The sequence below is a fragment of the Ctenocephalides felis genome, unplaced genomic scaffold (genome assembly GCF_003426905.1).
Source record: "Ctenocephalides felis isolate EL2017-DRISC unplaced genomic scaffold, ASM342690v1 CF-g0.4_SCAFFOLD_00845, whole genome shotgun sequence".
Classification (NCBI taxonomy): domain Eukaryota; kingdom Metazoa; phylum Arthropoda; class Insecta; order Siphonaptera; family Pulicidae; genus Ctenocephalides; species Ctenocephalides felis.
Genome location: NW_020536999.1, coordinates 65,637,597 through 65,659,261, shown reverse-complemented (window position 1 = coordinate 65,659,261; position 21,665 = coordinate 65,637,597). Strand labels below are relative to the sequence as shown.

At 30.3% G+C, this 21,665-nt stretch overlaps 1 protein-coding gene across 1 annotated transcript; it reads left to right on the top strand.

Moving 5' to 3' along the window:
- The first annotated feature begins 250 nt into the window (after nt 1-250).
- On the top strand, nt 251-21,434 carry LOC113387465 (transmembrane and TPR repeat-containing protein CG31690-like). The gene is made up of 2 exons (XM_026624851.1): nt 251-1,100; nt 21,259-21,434. Exons 1-2 carry the CDS (start codon nt 251-253, stop codon nt 21,432-21,434), a joined length of 1,026 nt encoding a protein of 341 aa, XP_026480636.1.
- Nucleotides 21,435-21,665: the final 231 nt, after the last annotated feature.

Below are 21,665 nucleotides of genomic sequence, written 5' to 3'. Positions count from 1 at the left end.
TGTGTATAATAGTTGACACTAATAAATATGTGCATCACGAGTGTTATCATATTACTAATAAACATTATTCAAAATTGTTATATGATGTATTTATTTTTATTTAAATACCACCTTGTACAGTAGAAAATAAGTTTTACTTCAATCGTCTGTGATTTTTTTTGTTATAATATATCATCAACTATGTTTTTTATGACTGAATAGATCTAACACACATTCCTGATTCATAATGGATTTTATTTGTTTTCAGAAAATGTGGCGGAGTGCAGCAATAACAGCTATAACTTTGGCAGCAATTCTACAGTGGCGTCTAAGTCTACCTACACCAGCAACATCATTCAGTACAGCTGATAATCCAACAGCTCGTTCAACATCTTTTCTGACACGAGCACTGACATTTCTATATTTACCAGCATTCAATTTCAAGCTTTTAGTACTACCAACAACCTTATCTTTCGATTGGGGTATGGAAGCAGTACCAAGAATAACTTCAATACTGGACTTGCGGAATGTGACGTCTTTAGTTTTTTACGGAACAATTGCACTGTTGGTTTATAAAGTAGGAATGAATCTATATCATGGAGACATGGTAAAAACTCAAGTGACAAAACAACGTAAAACACGAGCAAAAACCAAAAAATGCTTGTGTTCCGTCTGTAGATGTGAAGTCACCATTAGACACTCCAGCACATGCAGGGCTGTCAATAACAACAATGCACCATTGACATGTTCATGTGCAAAGGTTCCTGTAAAACCTGCACCAGAAGTTATAGAACCTGTTGTGTCCCGAAATGGGTTGGCTCTAATTGCCCTTGCCATGCTCATTGTACCATTTCTACCAGCGACCAACTTGTTTTTCTATGTAGGTTTTGTCGTGGCAGAGAGAGTGTTATATTTACCTAGCATAGGATATTGTCTGTTGGCCGGTTTAGGTGCCGCAGAAGCTTATGAACGTTTAAGCCATAAAAGAGCGAGGACTCTAATTATTAGTGTGTGTTTAGTGATATTGTTAGCTATGTCTGCTAGGACGGTCAGGAGGAATTTGGATTGGAGGGACGAAGAGAGCTTGTACAGGAGCGCTGTTGCCGTCAATCCGCCTAAAGGTGAGTCAATAACAACAATAGTGTTTTTTTGAACTCCAATTTTATGTACCCAAATATGCTTATATATAATTTAGGAGTTAAAAATTATTTCAGCTTGATATTATCTTGCCATAGATGTGCTGAATAAGACATTACGACATCAAGCGAAAGTGGAATTTATATTCACAAAATAGATCAATTAAAATTAGTCCTTTCTAGCCATTGTTGCATTTAAGCAAATTATATAATCAGTTTTTGATGTATTCTAATAAATTATGGTGCCAAATCTACGATAAAATAGACCGTAACATACCATTGTTATGGCAACGCTATTGTATGTACGTATTTAGTCTTTTTCGATATTTCAGATTGTATAATTTAACCCTTGTAGCTGTGGGTTGTGTGAAACACTGATTTGTTGGTATAGTTTATGCACATGTTGTTACGCAGACTTTAGTTTTAGAAGTGAGAAAAAATAAGTCTGATCCAAATTCGGTACCCACTCTACAGGAAAAAAAAACTATCCGGTGTAAAGATGTGGCCTTCAAGACCAATATAATAAAATGAAAATACACCAACCAGCTATGCAACGCCATATTTTATATACAATAGTTTTCAAGCAGGCGTTTTACACATGATACCTGAGTTTACGTATAAATAGATCATTATAAATATTGTAACATTGTCTAATATTCATAAGAATTATATAAACTGAATTAAAAAGTTGAAATTATTCATTTAAAGTATATGAGTGAGCTTCAGAATTTTAGACAGAATTAAAACTAAAATCTGAATTATTTTCAACACAAAAAAATGAAAAAAAAAATTGAAACATTTTTTTCCAAAAGCAAAAATGTCAAAACAAGCAAAAAGTTTTTTGAATAATAGCAAATCGGATGCTTAGTTCCTTCAATAACTGCAATTCTTTGCACATTTAACTCGGTATCCCCAAAACGGCTGGACCTGCTTTCGCCAAAAACTAAACACCACTTCTCCCCGTCATTACGAATTGAATGTTTTTGGATCATTCAAATCGGATGCTACGTTGTCTCAGAAATTTGATTTCTAATTTCAGCGTTCTTTGCTCCGTATCTCCAAAACCGTTGGATCAGCCTCTGCCAAAAGCTAATCAGCACATCTCCTTATCAATAGGAATCGAATGTTTTTTTAACCATTCAAATCGGTTGGTCCGTGCGCCCGAAAACAGGCAAAAAAATGCGAACATACAAAATACACATGAACACACACATATATCCATTTTTTCCGAGGTATGCCAAAATGTTCAGAAACCTTCAAAATGTCGAGAAATGCAAAAAAAAATTCATTTTTGATTTTTGGCCCATTACTATAACTACCCTACGGGAAGTTAATAAGACTAGGTTGCTATTTCTATTGTTCTGTCTATTGGTTTTACTATTGTATATTGGTTTTCACTATTGACGAACATGTTTGTTATATATAGAACAAAACAAATTATTCCATATGACAAAGTTAACTATCTACGCATTTCAATAAAAAATATTTTGTACCAGTAAAAATACTCCTTTAGTACAATGATTTTATCCGGAATCAAAACAACATGACTTGCCGTAACATAATGCACTGTTCGCACATTCTTAAATCCATATGCGATCCATAAAACGATACACTTCTTTCTCGATATTATTCAAAATGAAACCTCACCATATTTCGATTTGAAAAGATGCCAGACATTAATTCCGGTCGATTGGTCCGGATCTATCCTTTATTTTCCTATAAGGATATTTCATATTCTGTCATATATGTAGTCAAGCGTCGGCAAGTGGCTTTTGAACTCGCAATCAGATACGCCTTAATAACGCCCTAAATCAATACTGCATACGAATGTCGGATTAATGGAAATTTTATATTCGTCTCGGAAGGCACTGGACATGGCACGATGGGAAAGACGAAATATGAGGAAAATATCTATATATTATAGATATAACGGAAGATTGGGGTGATCAGAAATTCATATCATATAAAAACACGATACTATATACATTTGTCGAAACGAATATAATTACACAATATAGAATAAAGCAGCAGGGCAAAAATGTCTTTCTGAACTGAGAAACTTGACAATGTTAAAGATCTCAACACAATTTTTATTATTTGTTTAAGGGGGTTGTTGGGTTTTTATTTATTTTTTTTCGATTTTGGGATTTTTTGATATTATGAAAGCTAAAAACCTTAGAATTATTTAAAAAAAAATCATCTTAATATCTATTTTTTTGACGAAGAAGTTATAGATATATATATCTCTGTATGTATGATCCTCTGAAACCGTTTTTGTCATCGCTCCGCGAGCTATTGTGTGCCAGCTGCTCTCTTTTTCATTATAATACCTCATGCACATGACCTTTTTAATGTGTCATTATCTTTGAACACCATGGTGTATTTAGTACATTAAATTAAATTGTGTATTTAGTACATTATATTAAAAACTTTAAATACGTTTTTCTCAAATGACTTTTTTCAATTCGGTGCCACAAAATTGAAAAAAAAGTACTACAGGTCGGATCGACTCTATGATAAATACATTTCGAGAAAAACAAAAACAAATACCTTGCAATTTTGCACAAAAAAACGAACAATCACCTTAAGAATAAGGTATGGGTAGCAATACAATACTAAATTTAAGATTTTTGTGCATTTGCTACGTTTTTTGGCAGCCAATAAAATATGTTTATTTATAAATATACTAATAATATAAAATAATAATATTGATTTAATATGAAATTTTCCTTATATAAAGAGTATTCTACTAATTCAATACACATCATCGAATTTTTGGCCCTAAAACAAAGTACTTAGAATGCCACTCCAGTGATTGGCATCCAGATATGAAGGTAAAAGATCATAAGCTTACTTTAATTTTATAATTCACTAAAAAAAATCCACTATTGAGACGAGTAAAATACTTACATGTCTGTACGATCATACGAGACAAAAAATTTATTTTAAATAAATGTAATCATGAGAAAATTAGAACAACATCTTGATAGATTCACTATATCCGTTTCTAAATTAAATTATTTTTTATAAAAAAAATAAATGAAGAAGTTAATGCCAGTCATAAGACTTGCGTTTGTCAACGCTTCTCTTTGGTGATGACCAATCAAAATGATTTGAAAAATTACAATCTGTCCAAAATATTTAATTATGACTAATCATGGTTAAAGCAAAGAAATCAATACCTATATGAAGATTCATACTAAAATCGTAATTGGATCCAACAATATACAATTAGTGACAGATCTTATATCAAGTATTTCTAAAATAATTTTTCAAATAATTTAGATTATACTATAAGTAATATTTAAATAATGAATAATATTAAGCTCTTTTAAAATAAGTACAAATCACCATCCTAAATAATGAGACAAAGATGTATCAAATATGATTTTGATTAAATCATTTACTCTTTTAGAGTAAGGAGTAACAAGTTTTAGAATACTCAGATTTCACACGTTTATGTATTAAAGTAGTGATAATATAATGAAATTCAAAATAATAGATTTATTTTTATTTTTATACAATAATATATGACAAAAAATATATCTATATAGAATTCAGATTCAGATACAAGAAATGCTTCAGTAAAAGTAACTGAATTGCAGAATTCTTTTCCACAATCATCTTTCATATTGTCAAAAGCAGAACATTTTTGTTAAATGAATTGAATGCAAATTTTTCCATCGAATGAAATATTCATCTAATTTTTTTTCTACTAGAACTTGTTCGATTGTACAATGACTTGTCATTTAAAAAAAGGTATCGATTTTATCAATACCATTCGTTTAACTCCGCAAAACCAATTAGAGTTCGAGTACGCGAACGAAACTTCTAATTAATAAAGAATTAAATGAAACTCGAATAAATAAAAACTCGCAGAAAAGTTTGCGATTAAAAATTATTTCAATTATGCAGCCATTACAGAAAAGCCTTCTTAAATTAATGCAAAGCAAAAGTTTTTAGCGTTGGGTTAATGAAATAGAATCGTAGGAGCTTTTGATGGATATGAATTTCATTTCATAGAAAAATTTATTATTAAATATTGAATATTGTAATACTAAACTTAACTAAATATAGAGCAGTAGAAGTTTTTGTGGATAATTCCAAAAATATAAGATATTCAATAACGTGAAATATTTCATTCGTTGTTGTAATTTTTGTTGTCTAAAAGACGCAGCAAAACTATACGTGCTATTGCAGCAGCTTTCAGATTAGTGTTTTTTTTTCTAGTATACGATTTGTATAAAATCGTAATAGGTTTTAAGTGAAATATTACATATAGGAAAATTACATAGATTTTTCGATAGTTGAAAACAATTACTTTACTAAGAAATAGTTTGACATAACAAATTTCAAAATCAATATATTTCAAGTAAATCGAGACCAATTAAAGTCGTTTAAAGTGTTTAAATTGTCTACTCATAAATTTCACTGAATCAATCGATGACAATTTTAGAAACTGGAAAATTATAAGTTTACTAGCAGAGAGATCTCGACCCATCCATAACTGTGCAACATCATTTTTTTTATTTTTTCCCATTTGTTATAAATTGATTAGATCGTTTGGCCCAACTTTTATGGGAACCGATTAGTTCATAACGTAAATTACAGAAATTATAGAAATATTACACTTTTTGCCGATTATGCGCCTAAGCCTTAAGGACAGGTATAATTAGTGGCTATAGCAGACCATTAGAAGTAGATGTTTAGTTTAAAATGTTCTGTTTTTAGATAAAATGATACGATGATAAAGATTGATAGATGATGTAATATGTTTAAGATAATACGTGTCAATTAGATGAAGTTAGAGATATTACTAATGCTGCTTAGATGAGCATTGTAATAGTATTAAATTAAAGTTACTAATAACTATATATAATTTTTCCTATCGGTTAATTTTTTGGTGTAAGCGACTTTTCATTACATTCCTAATCAATCAGCTTTTGATCTGTGATTTAGTTAGGTCGAGTTCAAGGAATGTGAATTTCATAGTAAGACGAATCAATATATCTTCAGATGGATTCGTTCGGCATATCTTCTTAATGCAAACATTGTTAAGTGTTTTGTGCGATAAGTTCGTTGGTATATAATAAATTAGTGATAAAATATATAGTATTTATAATATATAGTATTTATAATTTATTTGAAATATCAAAAACAAATGTTATTAATCATTGATCAATGTTCACTGATGGTTTTTTCCTCGATTAATTAATTTTGGTACGGAAAGTTCAAGCAATTTGCATTAAAGCACAATGCTATCCATCACTAGTTAACTTCCCGTATGACAAGGTTTCTTTACGTTTCAAAGGTTTCTGAACATACCTTAGAAAAAATGGATGTGTGTGTGGAAACAAATTTTTGTCGACGATTTCGGCAACACCGATCAACCGATTTGAATAATTTAAAAAAACATTCGATTTGTATTGATGAGGAGACGTGCTGATTAGTTTTTGGCAGGTCTAGCCGTTCCGAAGATACGGGGCAAAAAGTTCCAAAAACAGTAACTCAGTATTTAAGAGAACGGAGTGTCCGATTTTAATAATTCAAATAACATTTTACTTACTTTACTTATTTTACTGATAAAGAACTGATTAAATTTTTGGGAATGCATGTCCAGCGGTTATGGACTCTCAATAAAAATAAGTTAAAAAAACGCCTTTTGGCGATCAAAAATGATCATTAGATAAATGCACATCAAATTATCAGATATTTTATAGAGATTTTCATAATGTATACACATTTTGTGTAATTTTCACAAAGATCACGGTAGGGAAAGTTCCAGCAATTTGTCTTAAAGCACGATGCCATGCACCACTAGTTTTAATATTATTTTAATAAAATAAAAGAGTATATATAATAATATCAAGAACATTTCGTCGTATGCGAATACGTATCTCTCTTAGGGATGAGTATGTGGAGTGCTGCCATATAATTTCCGGTGACATTATTACTTCTATCGCGTTCGGTCGTAATGTCGAGAGGCAGCTCCTCTCATCCTGCCAGATATCTGGGACGCTCGAAATGAAATATGAATTGTTAAATCAGCGGATTTTCGTTCAACCAAATGCCCGTGAAAGAAAGTCTCGTAAAATTGCTAAATTACGTAACAAGTTTTTTGATTTTATATTGTACCAATTACTTCAAAAATCATAAACGAACTATTTCTTTGTCCTAGTATTGAACTAAATGATGCTATCAGAACTCGTTTCTGGTTTCAGGTGCTTAAAATTTAATTATTACTTTAGGTTGGAAAAATTAATACTAAATAAAGTATTTTCTGGTACGTAAAGGACGCAACCTATTTTTATAGACCAGAATTAATTTTCATAATTAAACCACCTTTCCTTGGATCATAATATATTTGTGGTTTGTGGTTTTGATTTTGACTATCAACTTTATTATTGAGCAAAGTTCCATAACAATCCCAGACAAGTCAATCTGATGTACCCCTTGTTAAGTACAAAATCTATTTGATGTATTTTTTATATTGCGAGTGGCATTGATGTATTAAAAAATCAATTTATCAAACTTCGGTGAAAACACTCTGCTTAAAAATATTACCCATCATCGCTATCACAAATATTATATTGATTCCATTATTTATAAAATTGTAAGGGTTACCGTCATAAATAAATTATTTTTTTTGATTGTTACTACTTTGTAATTGAAAAGTTTTTATCTTCTAACATTTGTTTAGAATTATTTAATATTATAAAGAACGACTATGAGAAGTTATTTCCAAAAAATTTATAAAATGAATGTATGTAGAAAATACAGTCAATTATAAAATAAACTGAAGGCAGTTATTTGAAAATGTGTGAGTCCTTATTCTGGTTGGAAGTAATATATGACAATTAATAATAGCATTTTAGAAATTTGATGAGGAAATGTATAGAACTATTAATTGCGTCACATTCAAACAATAGTATTTAGAGGCAAACTAATCGAAGAATCTCCTCGTGAGAATATTCTCACTTACATAAATTACTTTTAGACTCTATAATTATGAGAATAACCATTTTTAACTTCCCGTAGTGTAAGTTATAGTTATTGCAAATGATTCAAAAATATTTTTTTTTTGCATATTTTCACGTTCTGAAGGTTTCTGAACATTTTGGTATACCATATGAAAAATTGATATATATGTTTGTGTGTTTGTGTCTATGTTTGGATACCCACGATTTCGGGAGCGTGAATCTACTGATTTGAATGATTCAAAAAACATCTTACTTTTATTGACGATATGAAAAATTGATGAATCATTTGGTAAGGCAGGTGTAGCGGTTTCGAAGATACAGCGGAAAAAGTAAAAAAAAAAGATATTTGTCAGTCAAAAATGATCATTAGACATACGCACATCAAATTAACAGATATTTGATAAAATGTTTAAAAATGAGTACTAATTTTGTTACAATTTTGTTGGGTTCTATACCAAGATTTTTAATTTTTGAAGTATACTAATACGGTTCAAGCAAATTTCAAAATTTTCAGTTTTTTTTATTTTCAAAAATATACAAAGTTTTATACTTTAAATATGAATTTCAAAATCACAATTCAGTTTGAAAATTTATATATTTCTAATGCGTTATTCTAATAGTAAAAAATATATCCTGAGATGGATTTATTCGGCACCTCTTGCTAATATTAACTTTCTCAAATGCTTTGAGCGTTAAGATCGTCACTTTATATTTTATAAACGATAAAATATATAGTGGTCAGCCATAGATCCCAACAGTCAAAAACAAATTTTAGTTCTATGTAAGCTCATACCGAATCTTGTGTAGATGTTTTATTCGGTGTTTTTTTTTAAATCCTCTGTTAAAAGTTATAAAGTGCCAAATTAATTTTCAACCAAAACTGTTGGCCAATTAGTCATCAATAATGTTGGTTGGATGATCTTGAACCTAAGGATTTTGATGTTGGCTTAGTTCATAATGATACTTAATGCTCATGTTTCTTTTTGAATAGTTGGTATATCTAATATCCATTCCAGACTTATAATATTTCTAAGAATTTGCTTCAAGATTAATTTGTGTACATTTTCGTCCTGATTTTGCAGTTGAATTTTCAATAACCCACGCCAACTTGACAATATGCGTGGTCATGCCTAGTCTAATTCTAGATCGTTATCTAAAATGATCTTTGTGCCTGGACAGTAGTGCACGGCTACTAGCACCTATGGTTGCAATTTATAGAATTTCTGTCGCGTAAATCATGTCGGTTTAATCGATATCCACCTTGATTTAGTACCGCTTATATTCAAGCACGTTCTCCATTGTCGCATCGCATTGTTGCACGCGGCGACGTCAGCCTCTATTGTCTTTCGGGCGCACACGTTCACCTGTGTGAAGGGTGAACTATTACCTTAGGCTAAGAGGTACTATGGACCCATTGCGGCAACTTGCCGCAAACTTGGCTTGACTGCAACGTTGGGAGACACAAGACAGATGAAGAGAATGGATAATTTTGATCATATTTGGGTATTGTAATCTAAACCTGAACCTGAAATCTGGTGCCTTAAATTAGAAGGAATGCGACTGGATGTATCCAGAAAACTTAGGAAAATGCTAAACTAAAATTATAATGAAGATGTATCAAAACAAAATATATTTATTATTCAAAATGATTATACATAGGAACCTAACATAATCAATCAATGAATCAATTGGTTCGATGGATAAGCTTGTGGCGTTTGTTTTTGGTATTTTTTTATTTTTTTTTTTAATAAAAATCAGAACATTAGTTATTGCATTGTTGCACGCATATTCTATGAGCCATTTTGATTGACATCAATAAAATATGATTATATATAGTAGTAATCCCAGTGGGTCTGTACTATTTGCTGCAATTTTAATAGATCGAGTTTATTGTCCCCAATTTTCGTTTAGTCCTCTCAATTCTGGCCTATGGAGCAGCGGAGCAACCAAGTGAATTAGAGGGTGTTTCTCTAATTTTTCATTATGATTAATCGATCTTGTTTTTAAGAAGTCCTTAATATATAGCACCTTCAGTCTTTTATTGCTTACGAACCAGTGTGCACGTGTCATCATTATAAGTAGTTTTGATTGGGTCCGCTCTACCAATTCCACATTAGATTTGCAAGAACAGCCCAAAGCTCTATGCCGTATGACCAGACTGAAATCACCATTGTTTTAAAAATCAAAATTTTGATTTGGTAAAATTTAACTGAGTTTCTTATGGTGTAAAAAAATAAATTCACTTAAACTGAATATACTCTAATATTATCGACAAAGTTTCTCTGATTCCATCGGTGATTGACTTTTGTGGTTTCTGGCAGCAAAATTGAATCAAAAGCTTTCCCAGGCTTTTTTTGAATATAGTTTAATTCCATCTTAGCAGCATTATCTTAAGTAGTACACTATTATCTCAATATATTTTTTTGGTAAAATATATTATAAATAGTAAAATATATATGAAATATTTTTATCAGCATTAGTAGTTCAGAGTTATATTATTTTTCCAGAAATATTAAAATATGAAACATGTTTCATACAGCGATTGATCTTCGTCATATACTCGATATAAATCTGCGTGATTTTATGTGAATTTAAATTCGTATTTTTAATTAAAAATTGTGATATACCGATTTAACACATTACCTATCACATTTATACAAAATCTTTATGTTTTAGTACAAACTTCAGGAAAATAGAGAATCACATAATCCAGTGGGCTTACAGTAGTAATTACAAACCCTAATTATTTTAATTCTGTTTATTATTTGTAATCATATTATTGTAAAGCTGTGTATGATCTGTAACCCTTATGTCAATATGAAAGTTTATAGATGATAAAGAATTGGAATCATAAGATTACAGATGAAAGACTGTTGTGCAAAATGCATTGTTATATTATTAAAGAGTACTCAGTACGGTGGAGACGTATTTTCAGTGTATTTCCAAACCAAGGTTTTCGTACTTTTTGATAATTATTATTTGTTCAAAAAGAAAAATGTTCATTGAGATAGAACATGAAATCCTGCAATTCAAGAATGTATAAATAAATAATATTAAAAAACGTCATTGATTCTTAGAGTTAGAAGGTTTAATGAAAAAAAGAGAAAATTATTAATTTTTTGAACATGAGATAGTTCAAAATTGTACAAATTATAAATGAATTATATATATATATATATATATATATATATATATATATTTATAAACGTTTATCTATATATTGGCCTGATATTCCCTAAAACGTTAGCACTCATTTCTGTGTATCAAAATGTACGGTTGTAGAGATAAGAATTGGTAGGAAACTGCTAATATTTCCTTCGTTCGATCGAAAGCATTAACGAAAAAAGGGAGAAACGAATCATATGCATTTAAAAACGATCCACAAAATCGATTTTGCAATTTGACTTCACGGTTAGGGATATTAAGATAGGCATCGCCTACGTTGATATATATATATATATATATATATATATATATATATATATAAATCTTTTCATATTCTGATTCTATTTATATCACACCGCAGGGAAATAAAATATACTCAACGTAACTCATTTTATATATATCTTATATCTCGGAATTCCGTTTTCAAATTACAAAAGTTTAATAAATTTAATCTTTCTAAAAATGATCGTATGAGACGATAAATCCACTACTCGATTCTCTGCAAAAAAACGCACAAAGAATAGAATCATCCCATCTGCCGTTTGATCTATATCACTAGAAGAGATTTCTCATAGGTAAGAACTTTAAGTCTATTATTGACCGAGGGTTTGGTAATATCAACCGCCGTTGTGTAGTGATATCTCGATTGAGAGCAAACCCACGAAACCCATTCTTTGCAACTCACCTATAGGGATTCGTAGTACAAGAGTTGTTGAAAAAGTTTACGTGAATATACTTAGAGGTAGTAAAATATATTAACACAAGTTTAAATATTGAATATGAAAATGAAATTTATTTTTGTCATTCGTCATTTTACATTGGCACCACATTTAAATTTAATACTTGCACCGGCAATAAATTCAATGTTTTACAACATAATTAAAAACATCAGCAATATTTTCAGAAACTGAAAATTACTATTACAGAAATAGGCACTTAATATAATTACAGAGGTTATTATTTTGATGATATAGGATATTTAGTATATATGACAAGAACGTGAAAACCGAAAAAAACGTAATTCTGCATCAAAAGTATTTTATATATTAAACATTTTAATAATAAACCAGTAAATTTTAATAATTTTTCGATGTAACTTGATAAGTACTCTCGTTGATTAGTTACGAAACTATCAGCATAGATGTTTCTTTAGAATAAGTAGAAAAATTCAGAAATTTTTCTCGTTTCCATGAAAAAAAAATTTGAACCGACTCCGAGGATTTTATCTCTATTCTAAATATTAATATATAACGGATTTACGCTTATTAGTTCTTGGTAATGATCGGTCGGGTTGTTTCCTCAAAATTGATTCAAAGAAAATTCAAAATTTTGTTATCGTGATTTCAATGAAACTTTATTTGGCCATGGGGTTTCTAGTCTAATATATCATACCAAATGTAAGAAGAAGCCTATGAATCATTCAATTGTAAAAATTAATTTATACTTGGTTTCATTTATTGCGCTTTTAAGAGTTATTTCGTGAATTTATTAGACGCGATGTTCGTTTTTCAATACTAGATACGCAATAAATTAACCATTATTAAAAATCAGTAACATATTTGAAAAATTTGTACAAAATTGAACAATTTGCAATATTTTATTGTAATGTACTTAAGCAACTACGTACATTAATAAATCTCTCATAAATTTGTTAATTGATAATGTTGGCTAAGTCGATTATTTGGCCATTTGAGGAACTTCATGTAAATTGCTTTAATGTAAAATGTCACTTACGTCTAGTTTAATTTATTAATGAACGATAATTTATAATCAATTATTCATGATTAAGCATTTATACTGGACTTTTGCTCTAATCTGTATTGTCGTTCTAATCTGTATTCTGACAAATTATTCTAACCTTAAATAGAATCAGTATTATACTAATGTAGTATAATACGTATCAGGTTTTGATTTCATATTTCAGGTAAGAAGATACAAGAACTAAACTTATATTTTACAAATACAGATAAAATGAATATTCATGTTCATCATGTCTCATTTATTTACTAACTTACCGAGGGAGATGTTTATGTTTTAGCAAGAAAATTCGATCCGATATTATGTTTCTCAACATTTCAAGTCATTCTGAATCGAATGATGAAATGAGAATTTGGCAAAAGTATGAATGTATGAATTTAAAAATTAAAACTTTAAAAACTGTTTGAAAGTTATTCATTGGGAATTGCGCTTTTTAGTTTATGGCAAAGATTTGTAATACTTTGAATAACGGAAGATATCCTAATGCGAAATAATTTACTAAAATATTATAGGCCTACGATTAGTGGTTGATTAACAAAAAATCATTTCACCTTAATGCATCCAAACTAAAGAGATATACAATTTTATTCTGCAATGCATATATTATTACATTAAGCAGATAATGCAGACAAATATGATACACCCAGTAGCGTATCTACTAAAGGTAATTACAATATGACAAAAATAATAATAACTAAAACAAAAAAATATATAGCAAACTGATAGTATTATAGTTAATTATACTATATTAGGTAAGAGCTTTTATGAAAGGCAAAGTATGATGATACTTCCGAATAGAATAGAAAATTGCAATATAATGAGAACTGATCCCGGCTTCCATATTATGAGAATAACAGACCCGTATATCGGCGGTCTGATCGAAAGCGCGCGTCGGCCTTGTTAACCTGACCGGGGGCTCGCTAGTTGGACTGCCAGGAATTACTGCCGCTTGCGGTGTACACACTACACACTACGGCCAATATAGATTACAACGGTGTAAATATATTATTCTCTTAGAATTGTTACAACCAGTGGTTTATTGCACAACACGATTTATGTTCGTTAAAAGAACGACGTACTTGTTTTTCGAACAGTTTTTCGTCAGGAAAGCGGAGCGAAATTGTTTGAACGGGACGAGAGAATATGTAGAAAAGTAGCTAAACTTGTTTAGTTGTATGAACATTTTTTTGATTTTCAGAAATAGTTGAAAATTGTCATACGCTATATAAGCAATCCCATTTATCTAAAATGTTAAAACTCAATGTTAAAATAAAAATTACTGTTGCAGCAAATTATTTATATCAGATAGTTTTATAGTTATATCACTTAACATAATACTTAACTAGTTGGTTTGGTATTTAACCTTGAGGCAAATTACATGAACTTCCCGATATGTGTAAATAATCGACTTAATCAAAAAAAGTGTAAATAATATACTTCATCAATCCTACTTTAAAAAAAAACGATAATAATTTTAGCAAAGTTTGACGAATTTTTAAAATTGAACTACTTGTTGTAAGGCCGTAATATTACAGTAAGTTCTATAAGACCATGATGTATATCGCCAAAAAAAGTTCCATGAAAAAAGGCTTAAATTTTTTATTAACAGTTAAATACAAGAAAACGGCTCGGTAGATTTTCACCTAAAATTAATCAGCATCATTCCCTAATGATATCTTTCGAACAGTTTTTGATTTTTCAAAATCGGTTCGGTAGGATAAGCTTAAATGTGGACGAAAATTTAACACTTTTTTTCAACAGTTAATTACAAGAAAACGGCTCGGTAGATTTTCACCTAAAATTAATCAGCATCATTCCCAAATGATATCTTTCGAACAGTTTTTGATTTTTCAAAATCGGTTCGGTAGGATGAGCTTAAATGTGGACGAAAATTTAACACTTTTTTCAACAGTTAATTACAAGAAAACGGCTCGGTAGATTTTCACCTAAAATTAATCAGCATCATTCCCAAATGATATCTTTCGAACAGTTTTTGATTTTTCAAAATCGGTTCGGTAGGATGAGCTTAAATGTGGACGAAAATTTAACACTTTTTTTCAACAGTTAATTACAAGAAAACGGCTCGGTAGATTTTCACCTAAAATTAATCAGCATCATTCCCAAATGATATCTTTCGAACAGTTTTTGATTTTTCAAAATCGGTTCGGTAGGATGAGCTTAAATGTGGACGAAAATTTAACACTTTTTTTCAACATTTAATTACAAGAAAACGGCTCGGTAGATTTTCACCTAAAATTAATCAGCATCATTCCCTAATGATATCTTTCGAACAGTTTTTGATTTTTCAAAATCGGTTCGGTAGGATGAGCTTAAATGTGGACGAAAATTAACACTTTTTTTCAACATTTAATTACAAGAAAACGGCTCGGTAGATTTTCACCTAAAATTAATCAGCATCATTCCCTAATGATATCTTTCGAACAGTTTTTGATTTTTCAAAATCGGTTCGGTAGGATGAGCTTAAATGTGGACGAAAATTTAACACTTTTTTTCAACATTTAATTACAAGAAAACGGCTCGGTAGATTTTCACCTAAAATTAATCAGTACCATTCCCAACTAATATCTTTCGAACAGTTTTTGATTTTTTAAAATCGGTTCGGTAAGTTGAGCTTAAATGTGGACGAAAAGTTCAACACTTTTTTTCAAATTACAAAGAAACGGCTTGGCAGATCGTTGCACAAAACTGACAAATGATAGTCCTCACCGAAATACATCAAATGGCTTTTAAATTTCTAAAATCGGTTCAGGCGTTTTTGAGAAAACGTCGATCAAAAGTCTAATTTTGACAAATGCCAAAAAGACCATACTGATTTTTGCAAACTTTGACGAATTTTTAAAGCTGAACCAGTTGTCGTAGGGCCGTAATATTTTAGTATGATCTAGAAGACTATGGTATCTATCGTCAAAAAAATAATCATAAAAATCGTCGAAATTTTTTTTTTAAAAACTTTATTACAAGAAAACGGCCCGGCCGATCTCTACCAAAAACTAATCAGCACGATTCCCAACCAATATCTTTCGAACGGTTTTTGAATTTTCAAAATCGATTCATAACTGCGGGCTAAATCGTGGACGAAAGAGTTTTCACTTCTCTGCTATTTACGAAGAAACGGTTTGGCCGATCGTCGCGCAAAACTGACAAACAATAGTCCTCATCGAGATACATCGAATGGCTTTTAAATTTTTGAAATCGGTCCAGCCGTTTTTGAGAAAACGGCGATTTACGGCAAAAAATCTGTTGGTGCACACGCACACGCACACACACACACACACACACACACACATACTTTTTCCAAATTTGGTCTCATTCGATTCAGAATGGCTTGAAACGTCGAGAAAACATAAAATTAGCGAATCGGATTTTTTTATGAACACATAAACTTCTCCTTCGGGAAGTTAAAAATAATGAACATGAACATAAGTTAATAATAAATATTTCACTTGTCGTTATTAGATTACTTTAGGATTTTTCAGTTTTTAAACAGCGGTTTTTAGGGGAAAATTATGGAATACATGAACATTTTTAGGTACAAAATAACAGCGTGAATGTATAAATAATTCATAAAAATTTAAAATATCCAATATATCAAAATGCACCAGATTGATGGAAACACTATTGCAAATCGATATCCATCCCTCGCTATGAAAACATTTACTTTAATAGATACAAAATTAACCTTGTCAATTATTCTTCATGTTATTGTTTTACTAAATTGCATATATAAATTTATTATCAATAAAATTAAACAGGAAATAATTTCAGCAATAATTTACTTCAATTACTGAAAATGTATTGTTATAATTTTTTGATCCAGTATTAATAGTTTTTGTACAAAGACTTGAAAAAAATATTATTAGAAAATTCGTCTACTATGTCGCTTTCTGTATGAAACCTAATTTGAGGTATCGCACAAAAGCGATAAAAAAAGTATTGTAAGACAAAATAATAAAATATATAATTTGGCTATATAATATGCAACATATTGAAAATGAGTAAATTTGATAGGAAGTTTAATAATAAGATTTTTAACAAGATTGAGTGTACAATTAATCAAAGTTAATTAACAAGATCGCAACTAATTGAAAAAAGGTAGAATGTGAGTATGTTCTATCAATCATAACCAAAACTACCAAATATGATTCAATATATTCATATAATTTTGAATAATAATTTAAAAAAAAAATTAAGTAAAAATTTAAGCAACATCATTAAGATCAATTAGTTGATTGAATATATTCTGATAGTAAATCTATATAAATGTACTCGTATATAAAATAGCATAATTTTTCTGAATGTAACACAAAAAAGCCGTATCATAAAACTTTTAAATGGGGCATTGTTAGAATAATAAATTTTAATACTGAATAAAATTAACTTAAAACTAGCTGTAAGTGGAATTCTGTCTTGAGGCAATTATGGCATCGTGCCTTAAGGCAAACTGCTGGAACTTCCCGTACCGCACCGAAATGTTCGAGGAATACTGAATGTTTTCAAATAGATTATTATAAATATTGTAACATTGTCTAATATTTATGAGAATTATATAAACTGAATTGCAGAGTTGAAATTATTTGTAAAGTATATTACAACTATAGTCAGAATTAAAAATAAAATCTGAAATATTTTCGATATACAAAAACTTAAAAAAAAAAAAAATGGAACAAATTTTTTTTTTCCAAAATCAATTATTTTGTTAAGACAAGCAGAAAGTTCTTTGAATCATTTAAATCGGACGCTTAGTTCTCTCAAAAACTGACATTTTTTGTACATTTAGCTCCGTAGTTTCGAAATGGCTGGGCCTGCCTTTGCCAAAAACTGATACGCACTTCACCCAATCATTACTAATTGAATGTTTTTCAGATCATTCAAATCGGATACTCCGTTCTCTCAAAAATTCGATTTCTATTTTCTGCACTCTTTGCTCCGTATCTCCAAAACGGCTGGACCTGCCTTTGCCAAAAACTAATCAGCTCTTTTCCTCATCAATAGGAATCGAATGTTTTTTGAACCATTCAAATCGGTTGATCCGTGCGCCCTAAAACGTGACTGGAAATTTGTATCCATACATACATACACACTCACACACACATACACACACACACACATCCATTTTTTCTGAGGTATGCCAAAACGTTCAGAAACCTTCAAAACGCCGAGAAATGTCAAAATTTTCAATTCCGATTTTCGGCCCATTACAATAACTTACCCTACGGGAAGTTAAAAATACGTAATTTTTACATATGTATCCAGTTTTTTAACAATTCACTATTTTTAGAATAGCTATCGCTATATCTTGATGTGAGTACCTTTTTGGAAGTAATAAAGAAAGACTATGACACACTATTAAAAAATAATCATGGTAAAAACATAAGTTAAAAAAATGCTTTTCGTAAAATTGATACTTGAAGCCGTTTATATTTCATTTTAATGTTTTTTATATTTGTTATTATTCTATCAATGGACCTAAACGACTCAAGAAAATTTGATGTACTTTAATATATGCAAAAAAAAATAATGCAAAATCGCGTACTTATTTGTAATTCATACCACTTGGGAACTTGATATACGGGCTGTGAAGCAAATATTCATTCAATTCCATAATATATGGATTCTGCAGAAAGTACAAAACATGCATTTTAAATCAATATAACATACGTGTAGTTGTTAATACGAAATCGAGAAAATGATATTGAAAGATAAACACGAACGAACTATCCCGCGCTCTGAATATTTACATTTAATATCACAGAAGTTATTTGCAGAGTCTATTTTGTCAAATAGATTCTGGCTCTCAGCCTTCTACCCCAGTTGCAGTAAACTCGCATAGTGCAAACACGACTATTTGAAAATTTGGAATCAAGTTACTTCTCTGCTAGTTCACAGTTTGGTAATGCGATGCAGAGCTGCAGTGATGAATACCTACACGAACCATTAATAATTATAGATATATTAATAATTATAGATATTCTAGATATTTATCTAGAATATTCAGAATTACGGTACCCAAATTACAAAAAAAATGTTAACAAAAAAAATAGTGGTGCATGGTACAGTGCATTGAGGCAAATTGCTGGAACTTCACGTATTGGAATAATATTTAAAAGCTCAGAAACGATTGTGAAATTTAATTTTTTTCCGAACATTTTCGAAAATTGTGAAAATTTTTGTAACATTCGAAGAATTTAAACATTAAAAATGTCTTTTCAGAAAATATTAAATTATTTTAGGATATGATTTTTTTAAACTACCTACTGATTTTTTGAAAAAAACACTATTTTTGAAAATGTTGAAATATCTTAAAAGTTTTTCATACCTATTCATGTTAGTTGGTCGATACTGTCGAAATAATCCGATTTTTGCCAAAAAGCCTAATGGCCTTTATTTTATGTTTTTCTGGATTTCCAAAATTGCTAGACCTGCCTTTGCAAAAATTGGAAAACAGGTGGAACGATTTTTGAATGTATTCAAATCGAATACTCAGTTCTCACAAAAATTAGTTTTTTGTACTCTTTGCTCCGTATCTCCAAAACGGCAAGTCCAACTTTTCTCAAAAACTACTGAGCTTGTCTCCTTATCAATAAAAATCGAATTCTTTTTCGAATTGGTTTATCAGTGCTCTCAAAAACGTAGATGAAACATTTTGTCCTAGCATATATACACAAACATATACATACATCCAGTTTTTTTAAGGTACGCCAAAACGTTCAGAAACCTTAAAGCTATGTAAACATTTTTATTTTCGGTTTTTGGAAGATTACTGTAACTTACTCCGCGGGAATTTATTGGAAGAAATGATGTGTTTTTGTTATTGATAGAATACAACTTGAATGTTACAAAAGGATGCAAAAATACCAAATTCTAATTAACTAGTTTTTTTGACGCATCGTTTAGAAAATAAATGCAATATATAATGAGATTGTAGAAACAATCCATGCTAACTTATTTGCATTTAGCCTAGAAATTATTCATTATACAAACTATATATTACTTATACTTGTTTATATAATTTTTTATTTACTTATTTATACAAGTATATGCTCTGCTTAAGGAGAGCCCCATGAGCTGAATTGAACTTTAACTCAAATCAGAGAAAGATAGTGTGAGAATTTTTAGTCACCATTTTACACTGCCCTGCTTGAAATACGGTATTTTCAATTACATACTATTACATATAATTTTTTCGATCTATATTTCGAAGTAAAAAATGGATATCACTACTGCATGATATTGGGTTTTGCAAAGTGGGGATTAGAACTAACAAAAATGTCAACTGAGTGCTCCACCTTCGTTTATATTATCCGAATTAAATCCTTGTTTTTTTATTAAGACGTTCTAAATTTATTTCTAGCAAATATACAGTAAATGTATTAGCCTTTAACGAACGAGCACATTACCTAAAACTATGCCTAGTAGGTCAACGGATTTTTAAGAAATGTTGTGCTTAATTTCCAAAGCGAGGAAAGTTGCATAATTAATATCGTTTCATTAGTCCAGTCATTATAGTAAGTTTACCTCGGAATTTGTGATACCCAGCTGTAAGTCTGAAAATACTTGTATATTGACACACTAAAGTTGTCTAAAAACCTATATATGATAGGGTGTCAATACCATATGTAGGTTTTGAGACAACTTTAGAGTGTCAATATACAAGTATTTACGGACTTACAGCTGGGTATCTCGAGTTCCGAGATTCTTAGTTAATTTAAGCTTAAATGACTGGACTATATTGGATTTGAATGAAATGGATTTGGTCTAATATTGCTTGTTGGCCAATATTCAAATTTATTTACTAATAAATAATTTAATAGTAAGTGTATTGTGCCTATATTGAAAATTACAGAAACAAGCTCAAAATTCTTCTGATTACGTTATGCCGCGTGTATGTCGGCATTCGATTATTTTAGAATTTTACAATGTCGCGAGTATAGCATATTGGTTAACGGTTAATACTCATATTTTATATGAATATGATATATCAAACACAATATGAGTCGTTTGAATGTGTAAGGTCTAAATGCTCTAAATTCTAAAAAGTTGTAAATCTGATTAGTCATGGTTATATATGAAAATGAAACGTCATATTGGTAATATTTCAGTAGAAGAAATTAAAATATTCTACTGAAGTTAAAGTTTCTTGGACAAATCCGTCTCTGATCGAGGTCGTATCGTAGCATGCTTGTGATAGTTGATCTCCAAGACACAACTCCTCGTATTAGTTCAGCAGAAAACTCTAGTCATTTTACAGCGTAATGACATTACCGCTGGCGGGGTTGCTCCGAACTTGTATCGTCCTTGTCTTGTGAGAGATTCTCCAACATCTACGGCTTCTACGGCTTCTACGGCTTCTACGGCTGCAACTTTGGCCATTGTAGTTGTGTCTAACGGAGTTTAGATTTAAACTAACTTCTCGTGGGGAGTTTCTGTTTGTATCGCGTTAACTACAAGGCCCGAGCTCACTATGTACCCGAACCGAGAGGAAATGGCATTCTGAAACTACTATCTTCTATTTGCCGGCGTGTTTGCGTTCGGTTTTCGGTTGCTCTCTTATTGTCGAATCTTAAAGCTGTGTTCTTGCCTAACTCAAACTGTTAAGCTTAGAGGAAACTTAAGTCTAATGATGTGC

Bases quoted from the DNA above. Each gene is read 5' to 3' on its own strand.
- LOC113387465 (XM_026624851.1), top strand. From the start codon at position 251: ATGTGGCGGAGTGCAGCAATAACAGCTATAACTTTGGCAGCAATTCTA. The intron at 1,101-21,258 runs GTGAGTCAATAA...TCCTCGTATTAG, and splicing joins TGCCGTCAATCCGCCTAAAG to TTCAGCAGAAAACTCTAGTC.